At 39.9% G+C, this 16,625-nt stretch overlaps 1 protein-coding gene across 1 annotated transcript in view; it reads left to right on the top strand.

Annotated features, from left to right (window-relative positions):
* Nucleotides 1–16,625, top strand: part of KCNMB4 (potassium calcium-activated channel subfamily M regulatory beta subunit 4) — a 62,205-nt gene that overhangs the window by 15,008 nt on the left and 30,572 nt on the right. The window contains exon 2 of the mRNA XM_019455090.2: nt 12,966–13,093. Coding sequence (XP_019310635.1) covers nt 12,966–13,093 — 128 coding nt within the window. The remainder of the gene's footprint in view (nt 1–12,965; nt 13,094–16,625) is intronic.

Raw genomic sequence — 16,625 nt, 5'->3', positions numbered from 1 at the left:
CCATGTAGTAAAATTCAAAAAAGAATGAGATAGATCTCTATATGCAGATATGGCAGCACCAAGATATATTGTTAAATGAAAAACAAAGGGCAAAACAGAGAAGAGTGTGCTCACATTTATGTTAAAATAAAATGTAGGAAATATCAGAAGAATGTACAACTGTTAAGCATGTTTGTCTGGGGGTCAGGATCAAAGTCAGAGAAAGACATTTCAGCTTGTACCCTTTCCCAGTATTTGCATTTTTACCTTGTGTATCTATTATGCTTTTTTAAAATTAAATCTTAATCAAAATAGCAGTATGACCTTGGAAATTACTTAACATGTCTGCCTCAGTTTTTTCATCTTTAAAATGAAGACTATAATAGTACCTATCTCATCAAGTTATCAGGATTAAGTAAGTTAATATGTGTGAAACATCTAGAATAGTGCTTCACACATGGTAAGCCTTTGATGAATATTTGCTATTATTATTATGAGCATAGGCTTAAAAATCAAATTGTGCTATAACTTTATTAGTAGGGGGTATTTCTTTATTGAGATTCCTTTGTCTCGATCCCTTTTGCAATGCAGACACAACTAAATATTTTTAGTTTATTTTTTCTCTAATATTTATCTCCATGTTTCCCAATAGTAGGCTCTGATGTGTATATTTTAGATGCTATTGACCCTATGATGGAATGTGAGGATTTAGCTTTCTTACACCATCCCATCCCACCCTAGTCTTCTGCCCTTCATTCTTTAAATACGGTTCTATCCTAACTTTTGGCTACATTAATACTGGGCATTAACATATTTTAACTATGTAAATTATTGCTCATTTCTATAACTGTTTATTTTCCTTGAGCTGATAGTCCTCGTCTCCTAATTTCTTACTTTCCTATGACCCTTTCTCTTAATTTTCCCAAAGAATTGTAAAGCCACTTTTGTACACCGTTTTTCATATGGTTATTCAGAATAGGTGACCATTTAGTTACACGTTTTTCTTTTTAAAGAAATTTCCTGGGATACCATTCTGGATTCCTTCAGCCTGCTACTGCCCCAAATTGAACTGGTTACGCCTTAGGCCTGCTGTGTTTCTCCCATGTTGAGTACTCTGTTTCCTTGACCCAGTGTGGTCCTCTTTTCTTGGTTTATACTGTTGTTTTGGTGGATACATCCTCAAGCAGCTTCCTGAGAAGGGATGCATGGGAAATACAACTTCTAGATTTCATGTTTTGATCAGAGTTCTGTTTCTGATGATTTAAACACAGTCTCATTCCTTTAATCAAAACGCAGTTTGTGATTTATTTGGCAGTGTGCGTAAATCAGTGTAGGTCTGTACCTTCAACTTCATTTCTTATGAGAGAAACAATCGGAAGTTCTCCTCAGAGTTATGCTCCCTGAGGCCAGATTTCTTCATCTACCCAAACTGGTCAAAGGCTTTAAATACCCACCAGCACACTGCAGAGTACTCCTGGGGGTACGTATATCCCAGTAGTAGAAAAACAGGCCTTGTAAGCAACTGTTTATTAGGACAGGTTGGGAAAGGTGATAGTATAAAAAAGAGAAGGTGCATTGGGAGTGTGAGCCATTTGCTTATGAAACTTGTTTCCCAGCACTACCTGCTTCAGCCCTGTAAACTCCACCGTTATGTTTCAGTGGGTCAAAAAGCCCAGTGTCCAGTGGATAGCATGGTAATGATGTTCCGTGTTCAGGCATCCAGATCCTACTGGCACTCAGCAGTAAGTCAGTGGTCTCTTAGAAGGAAATATTCTCCAAAGAAAGCATAGGTTTGCTTTATGTTATCAGGGCTCTTGGTGGGCTCCATGTACCCCCCAATCTGGCAGAGACCTCATAGACTGTTGGAGGCCCTGGGCCAAAGAGGTGAATTGACAGGGCTTTCTGTAGCCTGGAGCAGCTGGAGTGGGTTCTCCTGCCCTGGCTGCCACGGAAAGCTGGTGGTATTGGGGGTTACTCAGTAAAGGGGCCAGAGTAGCGATCTCAAAAGTGGATATATATGTGTCCACCAAAATATAAGGAAGTCCACCAAACATTGTGACCCTTATTTTTAAGGGGTGAAAGATGCAGCAGTTTGTCGTTTACCTTGGAAGGGGTATCCAGAAATTCCCTAGACCACTAGCCTCCCGGAAGCATAGCTGAGGTGGCAGGTCCCGAACTTCCCAATCACTGGCACATCTGTTCTCTACCAAGGAATCTAGGGCACCATGTTCTCCCTGCTTCCAGGTCCAGTCATCAGCCTGATATCATCAATGTATACTGTTCTGTTATGTTCTACTGCAGAGCAGAGCATAAGAACCAAAGAAAGTTGAGGTAGTGCTGAGTAGGACAATCCTGAATAAGTCTGGAAAGTCTACACCATCTCGACCAGGTAAAAGTGTAGCTGTCTCTGGTGCTCTTTGTCCACAAGAATGGAGAAAATAGCATTTGCCAGATCAGTCGCCAGAGGATAGGTTCCAGTGGTAAGTTTATTTGCTGTAGTTCAATCACTATATTGTACACCTGTATGTTAACTACACTGGAATTAAAATCTTGAAAAATAAAATAAGTGTCTACCCTTTCCACACTGCACGGCTACTCTGGTAAATGTCTGCATGTTCTCTGGGGAAAGGTTAGATTTTTGGTAGGTGCTACTTCAGAGGGCCTTCCCAGCCTTCCCTTCATTCAAGGAGCTTTTGGCCTGAGGATTGGATGAGGAGCCCTGTCTTGTGTCACAGTGACCCATTAGACTACATTTCACCAAACCTCAGGTGTTTTCAGGTATGTAGATCAAGGAGAACCTTAAAGGGTGTTCACCTTTTTAGTCCTAGGGGTCCTATGATCTGTTAGCCACTGTCAAAGATTCCTGTGGATTAAATCATTTCTATTATGCTCACAAATTCTGTGGGTCAGAGATTTAGGACACAAAGGGGACAGCTTATCTATGCTTCATGACGTCTGAGGTCCCAGTGGAATACCCAAAGGCTGGACACTGGAATCATCTGAAGGTTCATTTACTCATATATCAGGTAGTTGATGCTGGCTATTGGGTGGGGCGTCTCGGTTCCTCTCCACACCAGCCTTATAGTGTGATCTCTCTGCACAGGGCAGTTTTGGCTTCCTCACAGAATAGTGTCTGGATTCTAAGGGCAGACGTTCCCAAGAGAGAGAGTTATGGGCAGAAGCTATGTCACCTTTTCTGAGTTAGCCTTGGAAGTCACACAGGATCATAGACTCATCCATGTTCTAAAGAAGGAAAGATAAAGCTGTACACTGAGAAGAGTGTCAATGTCACATTGACTTATGAAATGGCTTAGGAAATGGGATACATATTGGTGCAGCCATCTTTGGAAAACTCATTCTGCCACAAGTAGGAAACATCAAGTTTTTGTTTTTTTTTTAATTAACTTTATTTATTTTAAGAGAGAGAGAGAGAACACGCACACAAGTGGGGAAGGGGCATAGAAAAGGAGAGACAGAATCTCAAGCAGGCTCCACACTATCAGTGCAGAGCTGTATGTGGGACTCAAACTCAGAAACTGTGAGATCATGACCTGAGCCAAGATCAAGAGTCAGATGCTTAACCGACTGTGCCACCCAGGCGCCCCGGAAACATCAAGTTCTTATCAACATAATCAATCCTGGTTAAAGTGGACTTAGCATGGATAGGGTTTGTTGGTCTTTTTCAAACAAATGGTGGTTGTCATATTTCATTAAATATGTATACACACATTAAAATGTGTGCACTTTACAGTATACAATACAATACATAAATAATGCCATCAATGAGCATATCTGAATGCATGCATGAAATTTAAGAAAGTTTTATTTCATTTCAGTGTTCTGTGTGGTCATGAGGATTGGTCATCTCAAAGATTTTAAGTTACAGTCATATGCCATTGAACACATTTTTACATGTACTGTCATGCTTGTTATAAATAATAACTATTGAGCTTTTTCCGGGTTAAAACTTCTTGTTTTGGTTTGACTTTTTCTATTTACACTTAAATAGTAGACACGGTATTTTTATTTTCTAACTCTAAAGCTGAATGAACTGTTTTCTCTTGAAAGTGGAATGTTATTTGAAACTTTTCTCAGTTTTAATAGTACCACCAACCTTAACAGTCTGCTTGAATCTGAAAGTTAAATGAATATTACTGAATTACAGAATGCAGATAGTATCAACACATGACAATAAATTTGTGGGTGGGTGGGAATACTCTGCAGGAGGTAGCAAGCAGTTTCTCATTGAAGCATTTAAGGAGAGAGAAGCAATTTTTAGTGAGTAGTAGTTCAGATAATTGGGCATTTCTCAACTCCATCCCCCATGCCCTCTATCCTCCAAGCACATTAGATGACTCAGTCTTTCTGGAACATTTATGCACAAAGTCATTGCACATTCCATTTTTTCTTCTCAGAATATCACCTTCCCCACCCATTCTCTGAGAAGCAAACTCCTGTTCAACCTAAAAAACACAAATCAAAATCATCTCTTTTGCGAAGCCTCTATCATACCCCCAAAGCCAAGATCTCCACTTCTTCTTTTGTAATCACAAAGCACTTTGTGAATAAGCTACTACTCATGCTACTACTACAAGACACGCTCCTGGGAAGGAAGGGAAGAGACAAATAAAGGGTGAGTAATATCTCCTCTTTGCACACTGTCCTGTACTCAGCAGTCAAGAATGGCTTGTTGCTTAAATTATCAATCCTAAAAATGTGTCATTCCAAGGGTGAAGGAGAGCTGTTAATAATACAGATTCCTGGTCTGACTGAATCAGACTCTCGGGAGGGTGGCCCTTTTTGATGAACAATCCAGGTGGTCTTTGGGACAGACTTTGACAAACACGCTGTAGGCTGGGCACCATGTTCTCTCCGAAGAACTTACTGTAGCTTCTCCTATTCTTAGTCAGCCTTACTTTTTGTTTTCTAAGCCATTTGTTTGATCTTCAAGTTCTTCCACAAGATTATTTTCATTTAGCTTTCAGGTATGGATACAGATTCTGGAGCCACCTGCCCTAGAATTTAATTTTTTTTTTTTTTAGCTGACATGTAATTTTGTATGTGTTTGTTAAGTTAACGTGCATTCATAAGGTGTGTGCATATACACAATTAATGAAGTCGAGGCATATGGAACATTATGGAGTTTATAAATGGCTCAGTTACACTTTTTATTCCACAGTGTTTTCCTGATTATACATTTATATCGTCCCAAACTGTCATTCAAGTTACACATCATAGCTGACACATATATCTTACAGGATTTCAGAAAATGGGGAATTATAGGATAAAATATAATTAGACCCATGTTCCAGTAGATAATGTTTCAAGAATTCATTTTCGTTTTTTTTTTTTAATTAAAAACAATTTTTTTAAAGGAATCTCTCCAACGTGGGGCTCAAACTCACGACCCCAAGATCAGAAAAGTTGCATACTCTAGGGGCACCTGAGTGGCTTAGTCGGTTAAGCATCTGACTTTTGCTTAGGTCATGATCTTGTGGTTTGTGAACTCAAGCCCTGCATCCTATGTGCTTGAGCCCTGCTTCGGATGAGCCCCACTTCCCTCTCTCTCTCTCTTTCTCTCTCTGCCCCTTGCTCACTTTTGCCCTCTCTCTAAAAAAAAAAAAAAAGGGGGGGGGCGGCGCCTGGGTGGCTCAGTCAGTTAAGCGGCCGACTTCAGCTCAGGTCATGATCTCGCAGTCCGTGAGTTTGAGCCCTGCGTCGGGCTCTGTGCTGAGAGCTCAGAGCCTGGAGCCTGTTTCGGATTCTGTGTCTCCCTCTCTCTGACCCTCCCCTGTTCATGCTCTGTCTCTCCCTGTGTCAAAAATAAATAAAAAACGTTAAAAAAAATGTAAAAAAAAAAAAAGGAAAACGTTGCAGGCTCTACTGACTGAGCCAGCCAGGAGCCCCAAGAATTCATTTTCTAATCAAGTTTACTTCAGAAATTATTTAATCAGCTAAATCCATTCTAGTATTATGTCTTTCAATACTACCCTCCCTAACCAACTGAAGTCAGTAAAGAAACTGGAAGAAAAAAACAGTTTCTCCATTTCTGTTTCTTAGATAATGTCTAACATAGACTCGCTCCCCGATGTTTAAATGGATCACATGTATTGTGCAATGGTTTTTTAAATGATTCAGTAAAGGAAGAAAGTGAATTCTGCCTACTCTGCCCACATGATTGAAATGCAATCCTGAAGACACAAAAGAACACACTCAAGAGGGTACTATTAAAATATAAATCCATTGTGATAGGCTGCAAAGAATGCTATTATAAATCTTGATAAACCCTAAAATAAGATAATGGAAAAATAAGTCATAATAAGTACATAATCAAATATTCCACATCAAATGATGATTGTATCTTCCCTTAATAAACTCACTGAAGTCTTAGCCCACTCGATTCTGTCAACTTGGTGCGTAAATGCAAAAGTCAAAAAATTTTTTTCTACCAGGTAGGCATCAAACAAATATATTTTATCACATTCTTCTTTTTGTCTTCACTTTTTAAAGAAAATGATTTCATGCAAGTTTAGGCAGCAAATGACACAGACAATAGTGAAGGTTATTTGGGTGATAATATTAGAAATTGGGAAATGCTGCCTTTGCAAATGAGAAACAAAAAAGATCAGAATTGAATGAAGAAGTTTCTCCCAAGGAATGCTCATTGTCCTCTATGACCAAAGACATCGTGTCTGTAAATTCACCTAAGTGAAATTACATCCATGGCACCAAAAACCACCCCGGGAGCCAAATGGAGAGAGGAGGGAACAAGCAAAGACTTACAATGCACTTCTCTGTGAAGGTACCGGGAAAACAAAGCTTTGCCCCAGCCTGCCTTGACCCATCAGTCTTCGGGAGGGCTACACCAATTCCATTCCCAGAGAATCATTACACTGGTTCTCTGAGAGAGGGAGGCAAAAGTCAAGGCATCTTCCTTCCCCCCAAAGCAGGGAGCTCCAAAGAGAGAAAAGTGGGAAGCCCTAGAGATAGAGACACGGCGCAGCGTGGGGCAGTGGTTAAGGACACTCTGCAATCTGAATCCCAACTTTCCCATTTGCCATTGTGACTGAGGGAAAGTTTTCTTAAACCTCTGCCCTCATTTTCTTCTGTAAAACATAGGTGATTATAATATTTGCTCACTTGGATTAAAGTATATTTGCCGTGATGAGATGCTTCACATATAATCAATAAATATTAGTCATGATGATGAAAGTGATGTTGCTGATGATATGGTGGTCTACATTATCATTTGTGCCCCTCCCCTAATGGTGAGCTATTCATGGTGGACTGTTATAGTGCCTGGAAACCCATCAGGTCTGAACAGTCCAGAGAGGAAAGGAGTCTCTGACTGAATTTCCAATTTTTTCCCCCCTGGAACACTGCTTTGGATTGGTATTTATTACTTATTTTAAAATTCTTAATCTACGCTGATCCACCTGAATTGAGAAGGGATCTAGGGAGAATCTGAGTTAGGCTTCACAGAAATTTTAAAAGACAAATTAATGGGAGAATCAAAGTACAAGAAAATGAACAATAATGAGTTTTAAGAACTTAAGGTTTGAACTTAACTTTTTTGTTATTGTTGTTTTTGAATGATTATTTGTTTGTTTTGACAGAGAGAGAGAGAGAGAGAGGCAGCATGAGTGGGGGAGGGGCAGAGAGAGAGAGGAGAGAGAGAATCCCAAACAGGCTCCTTGCTAATAGCTGATGCAGGGCTCGATCCTGCATGAGATCCAACCATGAGATCATGACCTGAGCTGAAATCAAGAGTCCTGAGTCAGGCTCGCTGTTGAGCATGGAGCCTGCTTAAGATTCTCACTCTCTCCCTCTGCTTTCCTACCCCTCTCACAGTCTCTCTCTATATATAAAAAAAGTAAAAATTTTCCTTTTAAGGCGATGTGAGCTTTAGAAGTTACTAGAGTATTATAACTCATATTTTAATAGTTTTGGGTTTTTTTAATGTTTGTTTACTTTGAGAGAGAGAGAGAGAGAGAAACACATGCAGGGGAAGGGCAGAGAAAGAAGGAGAGAATCCTAAGCAGTCTCCATGCTGTCAGCGCAGAGACTAACATGGGGCTCAAACTCATGAACCATGAGATCATGACCTAAGCTGAAACCAAGAATCAATTGCTTAACCAACTGAGTCACTTAGGCACCCCTAAGCTCATTATTTCATCTATGATACTCTTGGAAAGAATGTGATGCATGGAAAAAAATACTTGAATTTTGTTTACAGACATTTTTCCCAATGTAAAAAAAAAAAAAACTTTGCTTCTAAAAATCCACCAACACTATCTCAAAGTATCCTAAAGGCAGGATGCCTGGGTGGCCCAGTAGGTTAAGCGTCTGACTCTTGATTTCAGCTCAGGTCATGATCTCACAGTTTGTGGGATTGAGCCCCAAGATGGGTTCCTCACTGATAGCCTGGAGCCTGCCTGGAACTCTCTGCCCCTTCCCCACACATGCGTGCTCTCTCTCTCTCAAAAATAAATAAACTTATAAAAGTATCCTAAAGGCAAGGAATATTTCTTTTTTCCCATATGAAACCACAACATACCTACTACACACTCTACTCACTCACTGAAAGTTTTTATCTGACCTTTCCAGAAACATGTGGATGTGACTTCTGGTCAAATCATAGAATTGTCATTTGGTGGAGGCATTTCTTTTAAACCCATCCCGCCCCCACCCCCCCCCACCCCCGAAAAAAAAAAAACCAAAAAACAAAAAACAAATAGCAAGGCTTCAAACTGAGTTAATTTGCAAAATTTAAAAATCTGCCTTAATTACATTTGGTGTTTGTTGTTATTCCCTAAAATGTTTAGTGAACCCCTTGTGTTGAGCGTAGCCATTGCAAAAAACACTCCAGTGGATTTTTGTTTCACACTTCTTCCCTTCAAAGAGCACAATCAGGTGCCACCTACTCTCACTTGATACACTCACTGACCATGGTATAGAAAAAAAAAAAAATGTTTTAATAGAAGTAAAGGAAATGTCCAGCACATTGGAGGAAGTAATAAAAACATGGCAAAGGCTGCTTATGAACACTAAGCTAAGTACAGGTCTCCAAGAAAGGACCTACCACAACTGTCCGTTTTGCTGGCTGGAATGGTTGGCTCAGTCAGGCTTCCCAGCCACTTCCCCAGTGCTCAGGATCTCTTCTGGGAAAAATACTGCAACAGTGTAGTCCTGTCTTCTGCTGGGTCCTATCTTGATGTACTTCCAAGAAGAGAATCATAGAAATATAGAGCTAGAAATTATTTTGGAGATTTTACAGATGAGAAAAAATGAAGTCCAGAAAACAGAAGTAATTTATTCCAGTCCAAACACCCAAGAGATAGTAGGACTGGAGCCCTATCTACTGGCCTCCATGGCTTCTAAGCCTAACAGCTGCTTTGGCAGAATTCAAAATTCAGGATTTCACAGAAAGCTTTAGCTTTATATGTCACACTGTTATTTACTTATTTATTTTTAAATTTACATCCGAGTTGTTAGCACACAGTGCAACAATGATTTCAGGAATAGATTCCTTGATTCCCCTTACCCATTTAGCCCATCCCCCCTCCCACAAGCCCTCCAGTAACCCTCAGTTTGTTCTCCATATTTATGAGTCTCTTCTGTTTTGTCCCCCTCCCTGTTTTTATATTATTTTTGCTTCTCTTCCCTTGGGTTCATCTGTGTTTTAAAGTCCTCATATGAGTGAAGTCATATGATATTTGTTTTTTCTCTGATTGACTAATTTTGCTTAGCATAATACCCTCTAGTTCCATCCACATAGTTGCAAATGGCCAGATTTCATTGTTTTTGATTGCCGAGTAACACTCCATTGTATGTATATACCACATCTTTATGCATTCATCCGTCGGTGGACATTTGGGCTCTTTCCATACTTTGGCTATAGTTGATAGTACTGCTATAAACATTGGGGTACGTGTGCCCCTTCAAATCAGCATACCTGTATCCCTTGGATAAATACCTAGTAGTGCAATTGCTGGGTTGTAGGGTAGTTCTATTTTTAATTTTTTTTTTAATGTTTATTCATTTGTGAGAGACAGAGAGAGATAGAGTGAGTGGGCAGGGGCAGAGAAAGAGGGAGACACAGAATCTGAAGCAGGCTCCAGGCTCTGAGCTGTCAGCACAGAGCCCGACACGGGGCTCGAACCCATGAATCATGAGATCATGACCTGAGCTGAAGTTGGACACTAACTGACTGAGCCACCCAGGCGCCCCTCTATTTTTAATTTTTTGAGGAACCTCCATACTGTTTTCCAGAGTGGCTGCACCAGCTTGCATTCCTACCAACAATGCAAAAGAGATCCTCTTTCTCCACATCCTCACCAACATCTGTTGTTGCCTGAGTTAATGTTAGCCATTCTCACAGGTGCGAGGTGGTATCTCATTGTGGTTTTGATTTGTATTTCCCTGATGACGGGTGATGTTGAGCATTTTTTCATGTGTCGGTTGGCCATCTGGATGTCTTTTTTGGAGGAGTGTCTATTCATGTCTTCTTCCCATTTCTTCACTGGATTATTTGTTTTTTGGGTGTTGAGTTTGATAAGTTCTCTGTAGATTTTGGATACTAACCCTTTATCTGATACGTCGTTTGCAAATATCTTCTCTGATTCTGTTGGTTGCCTTTTAGTTTTGCTGATTGTTTCCTCTGCTGTGCAGAAGCTTTTTAAAACTTTCATGAGGTCCCAGTAGTTCATTTTTGCTTTTGTTTCCCTTGCCTCCAGAGACGTGTTGAGTAAGAAGTTGCTATGGCCAAGTTCAAAGAGGTTTTTGCCTGCTTTCTCCTCAAGGATTTTGATGGCTTCCTGTCTTACATTTAAGTCTTTCATCCATTTTGAGTTTATTTTTGTGTATGGTATAAAAAAGTTGTCCAGGTTCATTCTTCTGCATGTTGTTGTCCAGTTTTCCCAGCACCATGTGCTGAAGAGACTGTCTTTATTCCACTGGATATTCTTTCCTGCTTTGTCAAAGATTAGTTGGCCATATGTTTGTGGGTCCATTTCTGGGTTCTCTATTCTGTTCCATTGATCTGAGTGTCTGTTCTTGTGCCAGTACCCTACTGTCTTGATGATTACAGCTTTGTAATACCGCTTGAAGTCCGTACACTGTTATTAAGAGAACACTAACTGTATGTACAGAAGGTAAAGATCCAGTTATCCAATCATTAAAATAAGATTTGCATAACATGTTGTGGATTTGTTACATATAACAGAAAGTAACCAAATTTACTAAAATTTGAAAATATTTCTGTATTAATTTAAAGAAATTTAACTATTATGAAAATGGCTTCATCATCTTGAATAAAAAAAAAAAACTTATATAAGTGTGTTATTATTAATTCTACCAGCATTTTTGAGATTTCACTATTACCACGCATGGCCCTAAGTGTGAAGATGCAGGGGGAAAAAAAAAGAGCCCTCTTCCAACTTGCCAGCAAATTGAGGAAGCTGATAGAAAACAAACCAGTGGGATCCGGTGATTACAGCTGTGGCTGCATGGGGTATGATGCCTGTGGCAGGAAAAATGAGGGGGACTTAACTGTCACGTAAGGAAGAGAAGGTTCCTCCAGACAGATGCCCCAGAGCTGCATCTTGAAAGAAGGGGACTAAAAGGAAAAGGGCATTAAAAGAAAAGAGAAGAGCATGTAGCAGCCAGTAGGTGTGATAGCACGTGGAAGATCTGGGGACTGTGTGCTTCTAAATGGCTGCATCCCACAGGAGGGGGAGGGCAGATCCTGAAGAGGGTTGTACATCATACTGAAAAGTTTTTATTTTAACCAGAAAATAGTGGGAAGGTGTTGACAAGTTATATGCTGTAAAATAATGCGAATCAAATTCTACTATAAAGTCACTGGTTTGGTTTTGTTTTGTTTTTCTTCTTCTCAACATCTGAAACTTTGATAGAACATCTGGGAGTTGAATGTGATAAAATCACCAGCATCCAGCTGTAGAGTGGACAGAAATCTCAGTTTCCTCATCTGTAAAATAAGAGATCATTTTAGGGTTGTTGTAAGAAGCACATGGTTAAAGCCCGCTAAGTATTTATTACAGTGGCTGGCATATTGTAAACACTCGATAAGGGTAAATTTGCACTGTGATCATCATTATTATAAAACTCTGAATTGGAGGGGCATCTAGCTTGCTCAGTCAGTGGAGAGTTCAATTCTTGATTTCAGGGTCGTGAGTTTTTGTCCCATGCTGGGTGTGGAGATTACTTAAAAAAAAAAAAACCAAAAAAAAAAAAAAAAAACCAAAAAAAAAACCTTAAAAAAAAACCTGAATCAGAGAAAATGGATTAGAATGCTAATGGTTAATTTTAACATCTAGAGTTAAGAATAATTTTCCAAATCTGCTGATTCTGAATTGCTTAGAGTAATTGGGTCCCTTCAGAGAGAACTACTTTGTTAGAGGCAGCGCTAGGAAAAGGCATTGGTTAGCAAAATGCATTGATTATGTACTTGGGGGAGGAACTTTTCTGCTGATTTTATTGTCCAAGAGAATGTAAGAAAAGAAAGCTTGAGTTTCAGCAGTTGAGAGCAGCATCTGAGGAGAGCCAAGTGCTTGATTTGGGAGTTAAAAGTGGAAGAGGAAAATATCAAGGTCCATAGATAGCAACTTGGGATAAAAATTAACTTTTTTTTTTTTTTTTTGCTTGGCAGGCCCACAGAAAAAAGAGAGTATATTATGCTTTTAATTTGCTATTACATTGTATCTAATTGTTTATAATCTATTCTCATACTGTAATTACTGAAAATTATTTTTTGCTACATTTTTGTTATTGGAATATTTTCTGTAATTGTTCCAAATTGAAAATTTGATATATGGTTTAACAATTTCACTTTGGTTGTATTAAAAATTAGGTAGATCAGAATTAGATTTACCATGTGCATAATACCATCTCTCTATTAAAAAAAAGGACTACCTCTCAACATTTTGTAGACTAATAGTTTTATTTTCTGTGTTCTGTTTTGTTAGTGCTCCTATATTCCTCCCTGTAAGAGAGAAAATCAGAAGAACTTGGAAAGTGTCATGAATTGGCAACAGTACTGGAAAGATGAGATTGGTTCCCAGCCATTTACTTGCTATTTTAATCAATTTCAAAGGTAAGCCGGTATTTACATGTGCATATTAAAATGGTTTGTAGCCTTTGTAGTTTATTACAAAATAAATCGTGGATTGTGCCCACCTGACAAAATATCTGGCCTGGAGATAGTCTCAACTCTTTCTATCATGGAGTTAGGGAAGCCCCTTACTCTACAGGTGGGGAGGTAAGTGAAGAATCTGCAGGACAAAGAGAGAGAACTTGTGTCATGGCGCTACCCTCTGGATACCCTCAGAATGCGCTTTCAGATTGGAACACTAGATACTAGTGGTATTTCCTGAGAATTACAGATTAATGCACATCAACTGAACCACATGTGGATTTGCGAGCATTTGGGGGCGCAGCAAATCTTTCCTTTTCCTTTCTATTCCGATGAAGTATCACGAAAATGAGTTCACACCATGAAAACTTACTTGACTTAGAGACAACTCACATTATGCCATATGACCACAGATCGCTGGACTAGAACACTATGGTACCCACCCCGATTAATCATACTAATTTATTCATTAAACATTGAATGTTCACAACTCCTTGCAGTACTCTCCTCTTAGATGTTCCGCAGTTACATTAAGCTCTCTTTTCCTCCCAGAGTCCCTCTTAGTGAAGGGCACTCCCATCCACTTGTTTACTTAGTCCTGAGAACGGTGAGTAATTCCTAATTTGCATTTCTCTTTTACACACTATAACTTATATTTGCCGTCATGCACAGTGACTCTTGTCTGCCTTCCCTCTGCCACTGTGTTACTTCAGATCCACATGATTTCTCAGCTCCAACAACACAAAAGTCTTTTAACCAGTCCTTCCACCTCCCACCTGCCCCCACTCCAAGCCTATTCCTCATGCTGCTGCCAAGGCAATTTTTCTAAAACATGAATTTAATCCGGTTACTCCTCATGGTTTTCAAAGTAAAGTCCGAACATCTTGGCATGGCACATGCATCAGGTACCTATGGTTGCATAACAAACCACCCAAAATCTAGTGGCTCCCTACCACAATGACTTATTATTTCTTACAATTCTGTGGGTTGGCTGGGAGGTTCACGTGCAGTCAGATGATGGCTGGAATAGCTGCGTGGGCCAAGATGGCCTCTCAGGCCCAGCACTTGGTACCGGTGTGGCTGAAGTGCCTCACTTCTCTTCCACTGGCTTTTCATCCTTCAGTAGGTTACGTCGCCTTCCTTACAGTATGGTAGCTTCAGGGCAGCATTTCAAGAGAGCCAGGCCCTGGCTCTGGAACTTACATAACATCACTTCTGACACATTCTATTGGTCAAAGCAAGTATGAGGCCAGCCAGATTCATGAGGTGTGAAAATCAACTCTGCTTCTTGAAAGGAGCTGCAAAGATCTTGTGGCCATATTTAATCCACCACAGCATAGGCTCCTCAGGTTCTTGCCCCAGAGTACCATCTTCCCAGCGTCATCTTTATGCCACTCTGAACTATGTGCAGTTCCCAGAATATCTTATATGTTTATATCCATGTCTCTTTATTTGTTTCTCCTGCTTCCCGACTGCCTTGATGAAGACCCCTTTTCTGAGCTGTTTTCCGTGATGTCCAAGTTTGGGTTAGTTGTATATACTTGGGATGCCATCTACTGCATGCAGACAGAAAACGGACTCAAAGTATCATAAACAATTGGGAAATTTATTTTTGCATACATTAAGAAATGCACAGGTAGATCAACATTAGGGTTGTTTGATGCAGTAACCTAACAGTGGCCTCAAGAACCCAGGTCCTTTCTGGATCTCAGATCCACTCATGTTTATGATATGCAGGCATAGCAGTGTCCAAAGGCCAAAAGAAGACTATCTCTTTTGGTATGTTTTTCTTGGAATTTGGAAAGCTTTTCTCAATTTCCCATAGCCGACCTCCCCTTAGGTATCCTTGTTTAGAATGAGTTCTCTTGCCTACTCATAAACCAGTCACAAGAAAGAACAATCAGAATGTACCACTGAGTTGGGGACCGGGCAATATCTCCCAAGCTGGATGGAGAAAGGGTGCATGCCTGAGCAGACAGGAATGAAGAAGAAGGGACGATATGTTGTGGAGCAGCCAAAAGTGCCAGTTACAAGGTGTGTTTTCCATGTTCTGTTTACACAGGTCTATCCTGGGGTTTGCAACCCTCATTTCACATGACTATGTCAGAGGAGCTTAGAAAAAAAAAAAAAAGCACCACAAACCCAATGAAATTAGAATATCTGGTGGTTGAACCTAGGCATTAGCATTTTAAAAAAATTGACTTTAGGGATTCTAATATACCACTAGATTGAGAGCTAGTGCATTATCCTTTCACTTATCACTCTCTACTGGAATCGTCTGTATACCCATCTCCCCCACGAGACTGTATACTGGTTAATGGTGTAGCACATCCTCTTTGGCTTTATATCCCCGGGACTTAGCGCAATGCCTGGCTCTCAGTTAATAAAAGTTTGGTGAATTAATGAATGAATGAATGCAATGTGCCAGATTAATAAGGAGGAATTTTGGGGGGAGAAACTGGTTCTTATGCAAATAGAAATTTGATTTCATCAGCTAGAAATGAAAGCGGGGAAGACCTTGAAGATGGGATGGCTACTCTAAAGAAACCAAGGCTTGACAATATAGATACATAAGGCGTGTAGGTTATATAATAAGGAGTGGTGAGCAGTTCTAACAAACGGGGTTTAAGTCCCGTGTCAGGCTCTGCACTGAGAGTGCTTGGGATCCTCTCTCTTCCTCTCTCTCTCTCTGCTCCTCCCCTGCTCACCCTCCCTCAAAAGAAATAAAAACTTAAAAAAATAAGGAGTGGTGAATTTGTAAGGTGGAAAGGTAGCTTGAAGTTAGATTTCTAAAGGGTCATAAATGCCATACTAAGGAGGTCGTCTGTTATATGGGCAATGACAATTTGTGACAAGTTTTTTTTTTTCTTTTTTTAATCAGAGATTGACCTGAGTGGATATCTGATTTAGAAAGTAACCTGATTTAGAAAGTAATCTGATTTAGAAAGTTGAAAGAAAGGAAGGAAGGAAGGAAGGAAGGAAGGAAGGAAGGAAGGAAGGAATAAAAAGAAAGAAACCAGTTTGATTGTTGAATGTGTATCGGAGGAGAATGATGGAGAGTTAAAGGCAGAGTGCTCTAGCTCAGAGACAGGCAGGGGGTTGGGGAAGTAAAGAGAATAGTGAATGAAAAAAAATAACCTTTATGAGTGGCTACTGCGTGCCAGCCATTGTGAATAGCATTGCGTTTAGCTCACCAAATTTCTTATAATAGTTCTAAGTACTAGCTCCATTTAACATATGAGGGAACTAAGACTTAAAGAAGTTAAATAACTTGTCCGATGTACACAGCTATTAAGTGAAAAAAATCCCCAAAAAACTGGAATCCAGTTCGTCTGATTTCCAAAGCTCCTCCTATTATCTTTCTGCTGGTCCTCATGAAGATTCTGGAGGGCCCAGATAAGGGCAGTGGACGTGGAAACAGCTCACAGAAGGGTACATCAGGAAGATGTGTGATAGTTACAAGCAATAGAACTTAATGTAAGTGCTGAGGAAC

This window comes from Panthera pardus, unplaced genomic scaffold (genome assembly GCF_024362965.1).
Source record: "Panthera pardus isolate Hobbes unplaced genomic scaffold, ASM2436296v1 HiC_scaffold_6, whole genome shotgun sequence".
Lineage (NCBI taxonomy): Eukaryota > Metazoa > Chordata > Mammalia > Carnivora > Felidae > Panthera > Panthera pardus.
This window is presented reverse-complemented; position numbering and strand designations above follow the sequence as displayed.